The 14,730-nt window shown below is 41.1% G+C and overlaps 1 protein-coding gene across 4 annotated transcripts in view; it reads right to left on the bottom strand.

Annotated features, from left to right (window-relative positions):
• LOC107380965 (sodium-driven chloride bicarbonate exchanger) overlaps nt 1-14,545 on the bottom strand; it is a 68,947-nt gene extending 54,402 nt beyond the window's left edge. For 3 of the 4 annotated variants that reach the window (XM_054743243.2, XM_054743244.2, XM_054743246.2), the window contains exons 1-2: nt 14,363-14,545; nt 13,143-13,172 (exon numbers count right to left, since the gene is read on the bottom strand). In XM_054743243.2, the coding sequence (XP_054599218.1) occupies nt 13,143-13,172; nt 14,363-14,410 (78 nt within the window). In that variant the 5' untranslated portion in view covers nt 14,411-14,545. Of the gene's footprint in view, nt 1-6,487; nt 6,643-13,142; nt 13,173-14,362 lie in introns of those variants that run through there. The other variant, XM_054743245.2, reaches the window with a different exon arrangement.
• Between the last annotated feature and the right edge of the window lie 185 nt (nt 14,546-14,730).

Here is a 14,730-nt window from a genome sequence, read left to right as displayed (position 1 = left end):
GTTAACCTTGTGTGGAACAGTTTATAGTAAAGCTTTTAATTACATTTAGATTTTTATTCAATTTTATGCTGTTATATTTTTATTCTATTTATCTATTTTGTTTCATTGATCTGTTGTTTTATATGTATTTTATCTGGACCTAAGAGTCTGTCAATAAAGATTATCTATCTATCTATCTATCACCCATTCACACACTGGTGGTGATGAGCTACGATGTAGCCACAGCTGCCCTGGGGTGCACTGACAGAGGCGAGGCTGCCGAGCACTGGCGCCACTGGTCCCACCGACCACCACCAGCAGGCAATGTGGGTTAAGTGTCTTGCCCAAGGACACAACGACAGCGACAGACTGAGCGGGGCTCGAACCTGCAACCTTCTGATTACGGGGCGAGCTCTTAACTCCTGTGCCACCATCGCCCCTCATAGGTCTGTGCATTGAGCCTTTTATAGATCTGTTTATAGACCCGTTTATAAATCCGTGTAGAGATCCATTTATAGATCTGTGTATAGGTCTGTGTATAGATAACACTGTGCATAGATCAATCAGCATGAGAGGGCAGCTGGCTTGGAGCAGTGTGACTGGTGCCTCACCAGAGCCATGGCAAACAGAGAGCCCAACCATACCAGATAGCAGCGGCATGGCACCTGGCTCCCAGCTGTCCACTTCTAAATGCTGCCATATTTTTAGAGCGCTGTTCAGTGTCGTTATTTTAGAGTAAAAAATGTCAGCATTTGTTTGTTGCTCTAAGGATTTGTGAACACCAATGCCGAGCATTAAGACTTTTGTCACATAATGATAAACTAACAAAGCTGGCTTATTGTCCAACATGAAGGATGGACATAAACCAGGTGTTGGAAGCCAAACGGTTTCTTTATGTGTCCTCGACAGTCCTTGATCAAGAGCTAGTGAAGACATTCACAGGTGTCCCACATGCTGAAGTCTGATTTGCATAATGCAAATTTAAGCTGCATGTGGCTGAACAGCTGCAATTGAGACAACTCATTTGCAAACAGCTGAATTTACTCCAAGCACAAACTATGAGTTCCTTGAAAGTACCTGATGAACAAACACGGTCCTGACGATAGCTCGGGTTTCTGAATGTACTCGGTACCGAACCTAGTCTTGAGCGCACATTTCATATCTGCTGAGATTCAGTCCAAAATATACAGAGCTGTGATAATCAGTGGTGGCGCCAGGGGGGTGCTAGGGGGCGCTATAGCTACCCCTGGATTAGTCGTTGCACCCACAAGTAAATATTAGATTTTTTTTTTTTTTTTTACAATTTAATTTTAATTTAACGTGTGGATGTGATAGTATTTAACATACAAAACAAAAATGATCAGTAAATTATTATATAGATAGTAAAAACTTAAACCAAAACCTTTGACCTCGTTTTCCACCTGCGAACGAGTGAAAGGTAGAGCTAGCGGTAAAATGGATCGGTGTTTGTTGCCCACTTTTCCACGGGTTCAGTCAGAAACGAATGAATGTTTGGAAGTGATCTCAGACCCACAAAAACCTACGGATCTGGATGAAGAGAGTCAACCCTCAACCGCCGCAGCTGTCGAGGGTTTTGAAGCTGGAAATGCTAACGCTAACGTTAGCTAAACTTGCAACACTACAGATGGTTTTCTGTGTGGCTGTATCTGTTTATGATTTCATGGAAAAGTCAGCGATTGTTCATATGTTTATGATGTGATTGTTTCAGGTGTTGTTGAGGTGTTGTGCACGCATGTGTATCTGCTAGTGTTGAAGGTGTTTTAGAGAACAATAGGTACGCATGACCACTTCCTTCATAGCACCCTCAATAAAAAGACTAGCTCCTTCATAGCACCTGCAGAAAAACAATTCTGGAGCCACCACTGGTTATAATCTGCTCCAAACAGAAATCTCTGATGAGACCAATTGTCCTTCATCTCACAGTCAGAGCAGAGCTCTGCTTAGCAACTGAGGCAGGCTCACGTTCTTTACTCCAGTAGTTTCATCTTTAGTTGCAGCTAGAGGTGAATCACAGTGGACTGCAGCTCTCTCTACATCTGACGGCCGAGTCAGCATTTTTGTTACATATGAGCGCCTCTGACACAGCGAGTAACCGGACACGGGTTGTTACAGATTTGTGGCTGACTGAGAGGCTGACTTTTGAAATGATACAATGTTGTTATCAGCAGTTTATACATATTTAAATGTACATCTGCCTTTTTGGTTTTAGTAGAAATAAAGCATGAAACGAGAGGGGAAAACAAATGAAGCTATGCTAGCATATGCTTGTGATCAAACATGCTGTTTGCATCTCCTGATACTTTAGCTTCCTCCACTATCCATCCACATCAAACAGCTTTGAACTAGCATCACTAATAGCATTTCTGACCGCCTGCAGGATACAGGCAGGCTGCAAATGAGAAAATAAGCTTTTATCTTTGTTTTAAAAATGGTTCCAGAGCATGAGAGAAGCTAAAAACGACTAAATGCTAAAGTTGTGTGCTAATCTTTTTTTTTAAATGAACATATTCCTGGACGTTTGACCTCAGAAGATCTAAATATAGAACATTTTGGTCATATCCAACCAAATATGAATAAAATATATATTATTGATGCATGTTATCAAAACCACTCAGAACTAATTATGTAATACGCTCATCGAGTAAAAAGCATTTATTTAAAAAAGGGATGCTCAATGTTAGCTTTTTTATGGATATCGATATGCTGATATTGCCTGACTCCTAATTTCCAATCCTGATATAAACTGATACCATAAATGCTGTGTCCACCTCTCACAAAAAAAGAAAAACTAAAACATTTTAGGTTAATAACATCACATATCTCTTAACATTCAAGCTTTAATTTTAAACAATTTCGACTTCAATCTAAGTTAGTAGCAGGAAAAGTGCCATATTTAATTTGTCTCCAACAGCTGAATCTCATTCTTCCATAAGCATGACTCTAAAATGTTTGTATTAGGTAGTAATGTACTTTACTTCTGTATATTGCAGTTATGGTGATAAAACATTAATAAAACCCTTCAGATAAGGCAAACAAGCCTTGTGTGAAGATCCTTGTTTTTGCTTTAGTCGTTTGTTAGCTGTCTAGCTTCAAATATCTACGTGCTGTGAGGACACAGTTCACTACAAACGTCACAAGTTGTGCCAAAAAAACTTTTTAAAAATCCCCAAATCTTTACCTCAGATCTGTCGTATTTTGACATTTTGACAGAAAGGAGAACTAGCCAAAGAGTTTGATGTGTATTAAACGTGTAAGGCATGTAGGGATGGGTACCTTTGACATTTGAATTGATTCGGTACTAATTCCCGGTACCTAGGAATCGATACCGGTACTTAACGGTACCAATTTGAGATACTTTTGAGTGTTTAATATTTTAATTCTCTTTTATAATTAAATATGTATTTTTCTCAATATATAACCATATTTGATAAATATCACGATAAATAACATACAACTGTTTGTATTTTAACATCGTCCTTGTAGTTTTATAAGCTGATAATTAAACTGAAGCAAACATCTTTACTGTGAACTAAATTTACTGTGTATCTTCATTCCTTTTGCCGTCCTTTTTCATTTGATTTTTCCTACTGGGAAGTTAGAATTTCCAAGGAGAAAGCGAATGCACCATTAGCTGATAACAATGGTGGCAATGGAAGCTAATTTATCAAGCTAACGTTATCTTAAACAGTTTATTTAGCTGCTGGAGCAGATTAAAACGATGATGCCTCACACTTACATCGTTGTCGCTGGTTTCATCTTCACCCAATCACCCGTCGCATTTAGTAAAGTGAAGCCAAACTTTAGAGCACGTTCATGTTCTCCTAGTCGGAAATTCTGAGTTCTGAGGAGAAAGCGAACGCACCATTAGCGGAACGGAAGCTAACAAATCAAGCTAACGTTATCTTAAACATTTTATTTACCTACCGGAGCAGATTAAGATGAGGATGTCTCACTTAGATCGTTGTCGCTGGTTTCATCATCACCCAGTTACCCATCACATTTAGTGAAGTGGACCCAAGCTTTAGCGTGCGTTCTTTCTACCATGCTGCTCTGTTTACAACTGGCTCACAGCGAGCGACGACATTACGCTCTTGCGCATGCCCAGCTGTCTAGGCAAGTTATCGTTATGAAGGACGGGTCCCGAAACGAGGCACCGTTTCAAATGACGTGAATCGGTGCTCAGTCAGTACTATGGAATTTGGTCGGTACCTTAAATAGTACCGAATTCGGTACCCATCGTTAATGGCATGTAAAAATGGTGTCATTAAAAACACTGAAAACCGATACCGATATTTCCCAATATTAAAAATTTTAATGCCCACATCGGCCGATATTAATGGTAGACCAATCAAACATCCCTGATCTAAACCATATGATTTGACATGACCTGTTACAATAAAACATGATAGAGTAATAATAATAGTAATGTCAGAACCATATCTTCACTAATTTTCAATTTTGTTCTTTAAACCAAGGAAATCTGAAATAAACCTAACTGGGTTCTTTGTGTTTTTTCTCCATCTCAAAAGATCCTAATAGAGATAACGTAAGGTTCATCCTACATAGTTCTGCCCACTGGTGCGCTGAGTCAAAGGGAAATGGTGTCAGTGAAGGAAAGAATCAGTGGGCGTTTGTCAACAGGACCACAGCGATGGGCCGGTGCTGTGATCGGCCCAACCTGGTACTAACCAGGCCACTGACACCGTCTCCAGGTTTTATAGGCCGGTCAGAACGGTAAGTCATGGGCATTCCCGTGGTTCTATAGGGGAAGAGTGGTGTGATGCAATGCAGTCAAAGGTGTGTGTCTCAGCCACCCTGGATCAGACCAAAGTTGTTTTCAGTCATTTTCAAACAAACAGAATGAAAGCAGTAAAAACAAAAACGATGGTAATAACCTGTTTATGTTTAATATGAGACAGAAACGCTGGTATGAATGCATTTAAAGGTAAATCAGAATTTGCCCAAGCTGCTGTTAAATAGTTTGAGATTAAAGATGCTTCAGGATGGAAGAGATGAGAGTCATATCACTGTGGCTAGCCGTTAGCCTATCTATCTGGTCAGAATTCATCCCAAATGAGAGTGTGAAAAGTTTTAACCTCTCTTAATAAAGGCCTAGTGGTGTGAGTGTCCACCCTGGGACTGGGAGATTGTGGGTTCAAATCCCAGTCGGGTCATACCAAAGACTAAAAATGGGACCCAGTGTTTCACTGCGTGACACCCAGCATTAAGAGGTTGGATTTGGGGTTTAAACCACCATAAAGCTCCCGAGCACAGCCACTGCTGCAGCCTACAAGAATGGGTCAAATGTGGAGATGTAATTTCACCAGTGTGTGATGATGACTATGGGACTTTGAACATGCATTGTTATAGTAATAACACCTGCAACGCCAGCCTCCAGAGGGTTAACACTATCCAGTCCAGCTCAGCCTACCTGACTGACTTGTTGCAACCTAATTAAACCTGAGCAAATAACCAGGTCATCTCCTAAAATGTAGCTAACGTGGTCACGTTCCCCATGACTGATGCTGTTTTCAAGGTAAAGCTGGAAAACTGAAAGTAAAACCGGAAGTTTCTGTTCAGACTGTGCCAGCACACACAAGATAATGGTGATGTAAACCAGTGTAACTCTATCAGGGCGTATTAAGTGTCCTAGCATGTTGTGTTTCAGGGCGTGACTTGTTCCAGTAAGAAAGAGGATGTGTCTGAGAGTCATTATCTTCCACTCCCTAGTCCAGGATAAATCACAATTCTATTGATTCTCACGAGCTCCCTTCCAGGGAATCTGTGTTCATTACAACAGGAAGATATGTGGCGTGGTTTCGGCATTCTTCAAGGATCTCTCCTGAGGCTCAGGCAGCAGCAGGGTGATGAATGTTTACGCTGCTATACGCTTGGGGAAAATAAGACAGGTGCTGTGGTCCAAAACCCTAAAGCAAGTCCTCCACAGGGAGCTCGGGAATACCGTGCTTCCTTCATGGTCCGATACCTGGGATGGATCATCAGCATCCACGATTGATTCTGTTGCAATGGTTTTCGCTCATCCTTACAGATGGTTGTGGTTACCGTGGCAATGATATCAGGCTTGCATGGTAGAATGTGCAAACACTGCTAGCTCCCAGGTTGTCTTGCAAGGCAAGGAAAGACGTACACGAGCCATAGGGAAGGAAAGTGTGCTCTAGGACAAAAAAACTGGTGAAACTAAAGAAGGATGCAAGCCCAGATACTTAAAAAGTGCTTCATGGGAGCAAATCCTGCTCTGGATGTTCCGTCAGAGATCATCAGGGTCAGTACGAAGGGTATAAGCTCCTCGCTCGCTTTAGAATAACAGTCCCATCTGTCAGCCGACTTCGTCTAGAACATTCGGTTCAAATGTCAGTCTAAACTTGACCATATTCGCCACACATGCAGGATATTTACTCCATTTAGCTACTTCATCTGGGTCAAAGACTTGACAAAAGCTTTAAAGCAAATAGACACAGATGCCTACCTGGTAAACAAATCCTTTACTGAGATCCACTGAGAGCATGGTGAGGTCAGAGAGGGGATGCCCTTTAACTCGCCTTGCTCTTGCAGCGATGATCAGATAGAAAACCAAACCCCAAGGCCAGAGACAGTGTCAGTGGGCTTGTGGTACACGAAAGAAAATGCAGTCCAACACCTCTTCTCAGCTGCTTTCATCGGCTGCTCTTCCCATGCTGGAACACGGAAGCAGCCTGGCTTCCCTGAAAGCTTCGCCGCATTAGCGTTAGGGAGTAGCACAGCCCCAGCTCCTGCCTCCGACGCCTCGCATCCCCGGCAGCATCAAAAGCTTCACACAAGCGTCCATCCGCCAATCCTCCCAGAGAGATTAGCGCTCTGACATCACTGATGCTGCGCTGTGCACTGTTCTGCTCGGCTGAGTCTCTGAGCTCTGTGGCAGAGCCACTATAGGAGACGGGGACACCATCCTGTCAGAGGACGTCCTGGTGCACCTCACCTCACGGCTGCAGCACAGGTCACAGCAGAGGAGACTGTGAGCACCGTAGCTGCTGCAGACCAGCTGATCACAGCCGGTGTGTGTCTGGGTGAGTGTGTGTCTGCAAGAGCCTACCTGGAATAAAGAAGCTGCTTTCTGGATGCAATGCATTGTCAGCAAAACGTTGACGGCTGCAGAGTGTGCTAGAAACGAATCTGGAAGAAGTGGATTTTCCTTCTGTGCTCCTGTGGCCTGCTAACGATGCACCTGGGAGTTTTAGGCAGACAAAGGGAGAAACCCCCAGCTTCCACTAGCCTCGCTACTACTCACCAATCCACCACTCTACAGGCCTCTACGCTCACCTCTGACCATCTGTCTCTCACCTTCTGCAACCAGCCCTGTTTCCTCTTCCTCCACCTATCTCCCTCTCCTCCCCTCTGCTCCTCTGGCACTGCTATAATTAACTGTGAAGGGAGTGCAGACGCTGCTCGCTGCAGTGAGGCTTCCTGCTCGCTCTCAACAGTCACCAATTGAGATTTCACACTGATCCATGAACAGAGCGCTCAAAAGAATAAGCCAGGGAGACTTCAGCACACCTTTTCTCAATGCGCCCCAGGGCAGCTGTAGCTACGTCGTAGCTCATCCCCACCAGCGTGTGAATGTGTGTGTGAATGGGTGAATGACTCGTTGAGTTGTAAAGCACCTTGGGGGGGTTCTAGGACTCTAGAAGGCGCTAGATCAAATACAGGCCAACATGGCCGACAGTCTGTCGCTGGATCTGGGTTTTAATTATGACTACAAGCAATCAGGACAAGCTCTGCTTGAGTTTAATTGAGTTAATGGATCTCTCTTTCAGACTAATGGTAGAACTTCTGGTTTGTGATTGGGAGGAAAGCGTCTATCTAATAAAACCATCACTAAACTCTCAGAGCAAACAATGATACCATGAAGATGTTAGTTTATACATAAACAAAAATACCAGAGACATCATTTCTGCTTTATTTGTTTTTGTTTCTGTTCTCCAACACAGCTGTCCTACAGGTATCATTGTTTAGCTAACGTTTCCTATCCAAAAACTGGGGATGCACGAAATATCTGCATAAGCATCAGTATTGTAAGCGCAGATGTGAGTGTATGTACGCACACGTACGCTTACGATAAAGATGTCAACACATACAGTACAAAGGTGTTAGACAAGTGTGGATAATTCAAAGAGTGCTCTCAAAAGTACAAGTGTTAATCATTTATTTTCACCAATCAACAATAATAAGCAAATCAACAAAAGTGAAATCTAAATCAAATCAATTTGGGTGTGACCACCCTTTGCCTTCAAAACATCAACTCTTCCAGGTATAGTTGCAAATATTCTTTTATTGTGACATCACAAATGGGGACTTTTTGAAACGGCTCTTTTTAGGCATATAATTCCTGAAACCAAACACTCACAAATATTGAATGGATGTTTTTTTCCACGTTTGTTGTGTTTATAGAGACCCATGTTCGTGTTTTATCAGCAGGTTTTTGAGGAAAGTACTGTTTCTGTTAATGAGCTGTTACAAAAAAGCAAATCAAATAAAATACATTTTGTTTTTTTAATGATAGAAATACAATTGTTGAATTTAGAGAAAGTACATTTGTTATCCTTGTTTGGCCCTTAATGAAATTCAAGACTTCTAAAACCGAAAAGTCTAATCTTCTAAAACTTAATCCTTCTAATAAAGGATCAGTCTCATTATTCACATTCTGAGACTCTAATCCTCGCTTAATTCACATGAAGTTCGTGAAAAACCTTTGAAATTTACAATACAACAAATACTAATTCTAGTTGGTCATGGTGGTGGTTTTGCTGTGATCCTGTGGTCCCCATGTAAGCTGCAGCAGTGCCTTCTGCTGTTTGGATGAAGCTAACAGCTACTGGCCGCTGTTTTAGAAGATGCTTAATTCACTGACATGAGAGCTGCATTAATCTCATCAAATGCTAAGCTGCTGTGAGTGACCCACACAACACACACACCCACTCACCAAAGCCGCATCATCTTATTCGTCACTACAAGCAACATGTAGCTGTTTGCTAGCAAACAGTTAGCACAATCAAGCACTTATTACAGGCAGGCTAGGTTTGGGTTAGCATTACATCTACTTTATCAGAGGTCCATTTTCATTAAAACTTTCAATTACATTTTTTAATTCATTCATTTTCATGAATTTTAACATTTTATTATAGCCCTATAATTAACCTGCGTCCCCTCCCTTTCCGGTCGGCCAGAAAAACGAAAAAATGAATGCAAGTCAACAGGGCTAAAAGACCTATTTTCTAATCCGCTTTGCCTTACGCCCTGGGTCCCACATATGTTGTAATTCGATTTAAATGAAAAGTAATGATGGGTGTTTCAACCACTCCACTCACAAACTGAGATTTATCAGCTTGTAAAAGTTCGTAATTAGCATGACTACAAATCAGACGTCGGTACGTCGCATATGGGACGTCACCACACAATCTCCTCTCCCCTAGCGTAGCTGCTATTCACAACATGGCCAGATTTTCCTCCTGAAGGAAGGATGTGAAGTTCACTGAACTTACAGCCAATTTTTCTCGGCTTTTCTCCGTGTCTGGTTCCATGACGTCACTTTCGTGAAGCACATTTGTAGTCCAAGACTTATTTTCACACAAAAAAACCTAAAAACACTTTTCTCCCTGTTCAAGTACAAGCACGTTCTCGGCATCAAAATGCATCTTAAAATTTTACGCACATCATCTGTGATGGCACTTAACAAGCAGAATTAGAAAATAGTGTTTTTAGCCCTATTGACTTACATTCACTTTTTCGTTCTTCCGGGGACCCGTAGTCCGGTGTCGGTACAGGATCTGCTCGGGTGCAAGATCGGCTTGGGGTCCTTCGACTGCCGATGACGTCAAACTACGGCAAACCCACTCGGACAAAACACACTACAAATCTATACTGTTGGAAAGAATTTAGCAATTTCGTTATTAAAATAATGTTTATTAAGATGTAAGTTTGTGTTCATAACGGTATTTGTAAAATAAAACACTATATTGTATTCATAATGTTTAACTCCTCTTTGAGCACATCCCTTGAAGGATCATAGGAATTAGTTTTCTGGCTTTACTAAAATACTTGTCTGTACTTATTTGGTTGATGGTAGTTTTACTTTCTATTAGACCCCAAATGTAATCATTTGGCACGTTTCAAATTCATAATTTGTAAGAATGTAATCGGTGATATTAGCATTAGCATTCCTATGGGTTTTTCCACGTATATTAGCATTGTGCTAACCACTCGCTGCCAAATTGCAGCTTTTGCGATTAGAAAATCTCCTTTTGTCACATCGCAATTTAATTGCACATGCAGTTAATCGTTCAGCCCTAATATACATGCAGCTCTATGCTAAAAGTGTATTTTCAAAGAGGTAATGATGGATTTCTTTGTAAAAGTTGTCCATCTTTCCAACAGAAAGATTTGCCTGGACCAACGTAACGTGATAACAACGTAATGTGATTACGTAATTCCGTAAGGTTCATGTTCAGCCAATCAACTACTTAGACGTTATCGGCAGTCGACGGACCCCGAACCGATCTTGATCCCGAGCAGATCTTGTACCGACACCGGTAGTAGATGGGCGTGACGTAGGCTCCCTATTATAATAATCAATTTGTCACATTATAACTTCCTATCTTACAATCTCTTATTATACAAGATTTTCATTTATTTTTGACATGCATGATGGTTTTGTATTTGTTTAATAATATGAATGTCTATTACATATAAAAGTAAAATACCGTATTGCTTGTACTGGATTTAGATAACTACAACTTTTTAAATCACATCACTTCTAAAACTTTCAAACAACTTGTCAGAAATTTTGGGGCTTTTTTAAATTTATTTATTTATTTATTTTTTAGTGATAAACTTTTTTCCAACCAGTCATCTCTGCCCAATCCTAGTGTAGGTTTTTGTAGCTGGGCCAGTGGTAGACACGTTGTGCCTGTCTTCAGTCTGGCTCTCAGCCGCCCGTTGCATAAGTAATTTTTAGTCAGAGCGGCTGACATTCTGTCCAAACACACATCTAAACTCTTCACCGGCCGTTCGGGAGCCTGTCTACTCTCTGGTGGATAGGAGTCCTTACTCTGCTTAATTCTCATTATTGATTGTTAGCCTGCTGTGGATTCCAGATGTGACAATTTTCATTAAAAAAAAACAGCAATCTGGCTAATAAAGACACCCAAATACAGCTGTCTGGTATTAATGTAGATTACATACTGAATAAATAAAACAAATAAACAAGTGTTTTGTTTTTCTTTACATCAGCTTTTTACCACTTTGAATTAAAAAGCATCGGATTTTTTTTATTATTACAATAAAGAATAAACTAATAATGGCCATCAATATAAATGACATTTTAAGAGCCCTTTCAAAATAAATGCAATATTTAAACTAAGTTAGATTTATTTTACCAGTGTGAGAAAATTGATTACGTTTAACAATCAATATCTAAATGCATACTTGATCATGCTTTTATTGGAGAAACATATTTTGTTCTGACCAGAGCTAAAGGCTAATTAGCCCAGAGCTAAGACTAAGGTAAATTTCAGCTCACCTAATATGATTTCAGTTTCAAACACTTCACACTAAAGGTATTCTACCAGGAATATTCAGGTATGAGCTGCAGTGGAAATGTTGCAGCTAGCTAGCTGCTACTGCTGTCATGAGTGTTGTTATGATGTAATACTGTATAAAGCAGTAATAACGCAAATGCTGTTAGCTTTGATTGGTTTCAGTTGTTTTAAGAAGCTAGCCTCAGTTGAATTAGCCATTAGCTTGACTCCAACTCATTAAATATTTGTGAGTGTTTAGTTTCAGGAATTATATGCCTAAAAGGAGCTGTTTAAAAAAGTTCCCATTTGTGACGTCACAATATTTGTTTGAATATTTGCAACTATAGGAGTTGATGTTGTGAAGGCAAAGGGCGGTCATACAAAACTGATTTGATTTAGATTTCTCTTTTGTTCATTCACTGCTTAATGTTGATTGGTGAAGGCTGTCTTACAGAAGCCCAAAGGGCTACCATGGTGTATAGTATACTACTATATAGGGGTGTAACGGTACACTAAAATCGTATTCGGTTCGGTTCAGTGTTTAGAAGAGCTTGGTTTGATTAATTTTCGGTATATTATTTTTATTTATTTATTTATTGTACCGAAGCGGCTCCTATAGTGAGCAGAACCAGGTGTCATCACAGGCTGCTGATCTAGCATGATGTCTTCAATTATTTCACAGGTAATTTGGGCAGCTATGAGTGTCACGCTGATACAGACAAGTGTTGTGTTTGACTGTTGATGTTCTGTGTTTTTATTTCTGCAGCGAGCCTTAAACACTAACCTCACGTCACCCAGAGTCTCTTCTTTAAAACTCGCATTAAATAACGAGCTTCCTCCGTGCCGTGTTTTTTGTTGTAGGAAGTAGGAAGCTGAGTTGCCGGATCCGGATACCGGAACGTGTCCTTTCAAAATAAGACCGGCTCAGATAAGCTCTGCCTCTAATGACAGTTATCTTCGTTTGTGTGCGTTGAAACCACCAGCTGCGCCTCCGCGCCGTGAACCTGTTTCCGACTTCACAGACGATCACGTAAGCAATGTTACTTATGAAGCTAACAGCCCAGACGAAGCCATCTGATATCTGCAGCGTTGAGACTGCAAGGCATGTGGAGTCCTGGGAACACGCTAACGCTAAAGCTCTACTGGACCAGCTGGACAGAACATCACCATGGCAACAATGTTATGAATGTACTTTTCTTTGGAATCTTTAACACTTTTTCTTGAAAATCTTTAGGATTTATGGTGAACAGTATTTATTATCTGGTTGTTTATATTAGTTCAGTGCCTAAAAAGTGCAGTTGGTTGTAGTCTGCATTGCTGCCACTAGAGGGCACTACACTTGATGTACTGAGCCTTTAACTTTCAATTTATCTCACGGAAAAAAGCTTCTCAACGTACATATGTAACATGTACAGGGATGTGTAACTAAGATCTGCAATTTAATGTAAAAAAATTAGAAACTGCACAATTTACAAAAATTTTGCATTTTGTTTCTACGATTTTAACAATAAAAAAATGTTCTTATTGTGTTTTAATTATTTTCAGTATTAATGCAAGTGTTGTTGTACTCACCGTATCTTTATGTTCTTGAGAACTTTGCTCCTGAAAACAGTTACAGAAGATGAAATTAAATTAGCATTGCTGTTCAGACAATGCAAATGAACCTTTATATCTTAGCTTATGGAATAGACTTCATTTGGAAAAATATAGGTTAGTCCTGACTAATCACCGAGACAGAGGAGCTAACAGCAATCTCAGAAATGTCGTACAAATAGTGTTTTATCAGTTTTATGTTAATAAAATCTTTTATTTCTGGCTTTGTATGACACCGAAGCCAAAAGTGCTCCATTAGTTAGCACCAAAGCTAATTTTGTCTGCAAATAGCATCAGGAATTCAATGTAAATAAACATATAAGTGGAGTTTATGATGGTGACAGCAGAATCAAGCCATTAGCTGATCTTTTGACAGAAGTAGTCTTTGTTTCTCCAAACTGAGGCCATTCATAGAGCTCTCTGCAACTTGCTGCAACAGGTAATAACTCCCCACAGAAAGGTGGTTTATTTTTCAACATTTAAAGGCTCAAGTAACTGATTATTGCTTCCATGGTTGACCTTGGAGAACTTGGAGGTTCTCACCATACCACCACCTCACCCATGCACATCCTGGAGAAACTATGACAACGCGTGCAGCTTGCTGCGTAGGAGGAAGAACCTGGAAGGCAGCAATGACTTACAGTGACAAGGAAGCGTCCATACCGCATTAAGACTGCAGGGGAGCAAGAGCAGCCATTCCCTGTCAGGCTGAGGAGAACTCAGTCATCACATCCCCCGAATCAAACAGCTGGGGTACTGATCAGCCTCCACTGAAACACGGTTCATCTTTTCTTCCACTTTATGGCACAATCCCACCGGAACGTTAATGAAGATGCAGAGCCAGTCTTACCTTCAGTCTCCAACAACATGTCAAGTGTCAATCCTCTAATTTCACCCCAGTTTCTGAGGACTGGGCATAATTAAAGGGAGATTTGGCTTAATTCTGCACTTCTAACAGAAAAATGACAGGTGGTCACATACAGCTGAGGGAACATCTTGAACCCACGTCCTCACAGCAGGTTACTGATTGGTCGGTTAGGTAACGTATAGATTATTTCTGAGAAGGTAATTATGAAGAATAACTGTTGCTGCTGCTGATTAATGACAGGATGGTCTCTGTGAGCATCACATGTACATATGTTTTATGCTAATTTGAATTAAACTGACGCAGTAGCAGCAGAAGGACGTTGGATCCTCACCGTTGGTAAAAGCGGCTCCATTTGGGCTCCCTGGTCCGTGATGTCCATCTTTTCCTCTCCTCCTTTGGGCTGGGAAGAACCAGGCTGCTTCTCTGCGTCGGGCGGCTGCTCGGTCCTGGTATCGGTCGGTCCGTCCGCCTCCCTCTACACTCTCACCGGCCGGGTTTTCTTAAATGGAGGTGGCAAAGTGTTCCCGTCCTGCCCCACATCGTTTACGCACGAAGGAGGGGAGGAAACGCGTCTGTGGAGGGGAGCGCACAGGAGGGCGCGCGCTCATTCGAGAAAGGGGGTTCGGCTTCAATCGGGGTCTCTAATCTCATATTTATCATCTAATCATGATTTCAGGGGGAAAAAATCGTACATCGGTG

The sequence above is a fragment of the Nothobranchius furzeri genome, chromosome 14 (genome assembly GCF_043380555.1).
Source record: "Nothobranchius furzeri strain GRZ-AD chromosome 14, NfurGRZ-RIMD1, whole genome shotgun sequence".
In the NCBI taxonomy this organism is placed as follows: domain Eukaryota; kingdom Metazoa; phylum Chordata; class Actinopteri; order Cyprinodontiformes; family Nothobranchiidae; genus Nothobranchius; species Nothobranchius furzeri.
The sequence above is the reverse complement of the archived record's forward strand: the minus strand, read 5'-3'. Positions and strand labels throughout refer to the sequence as shown.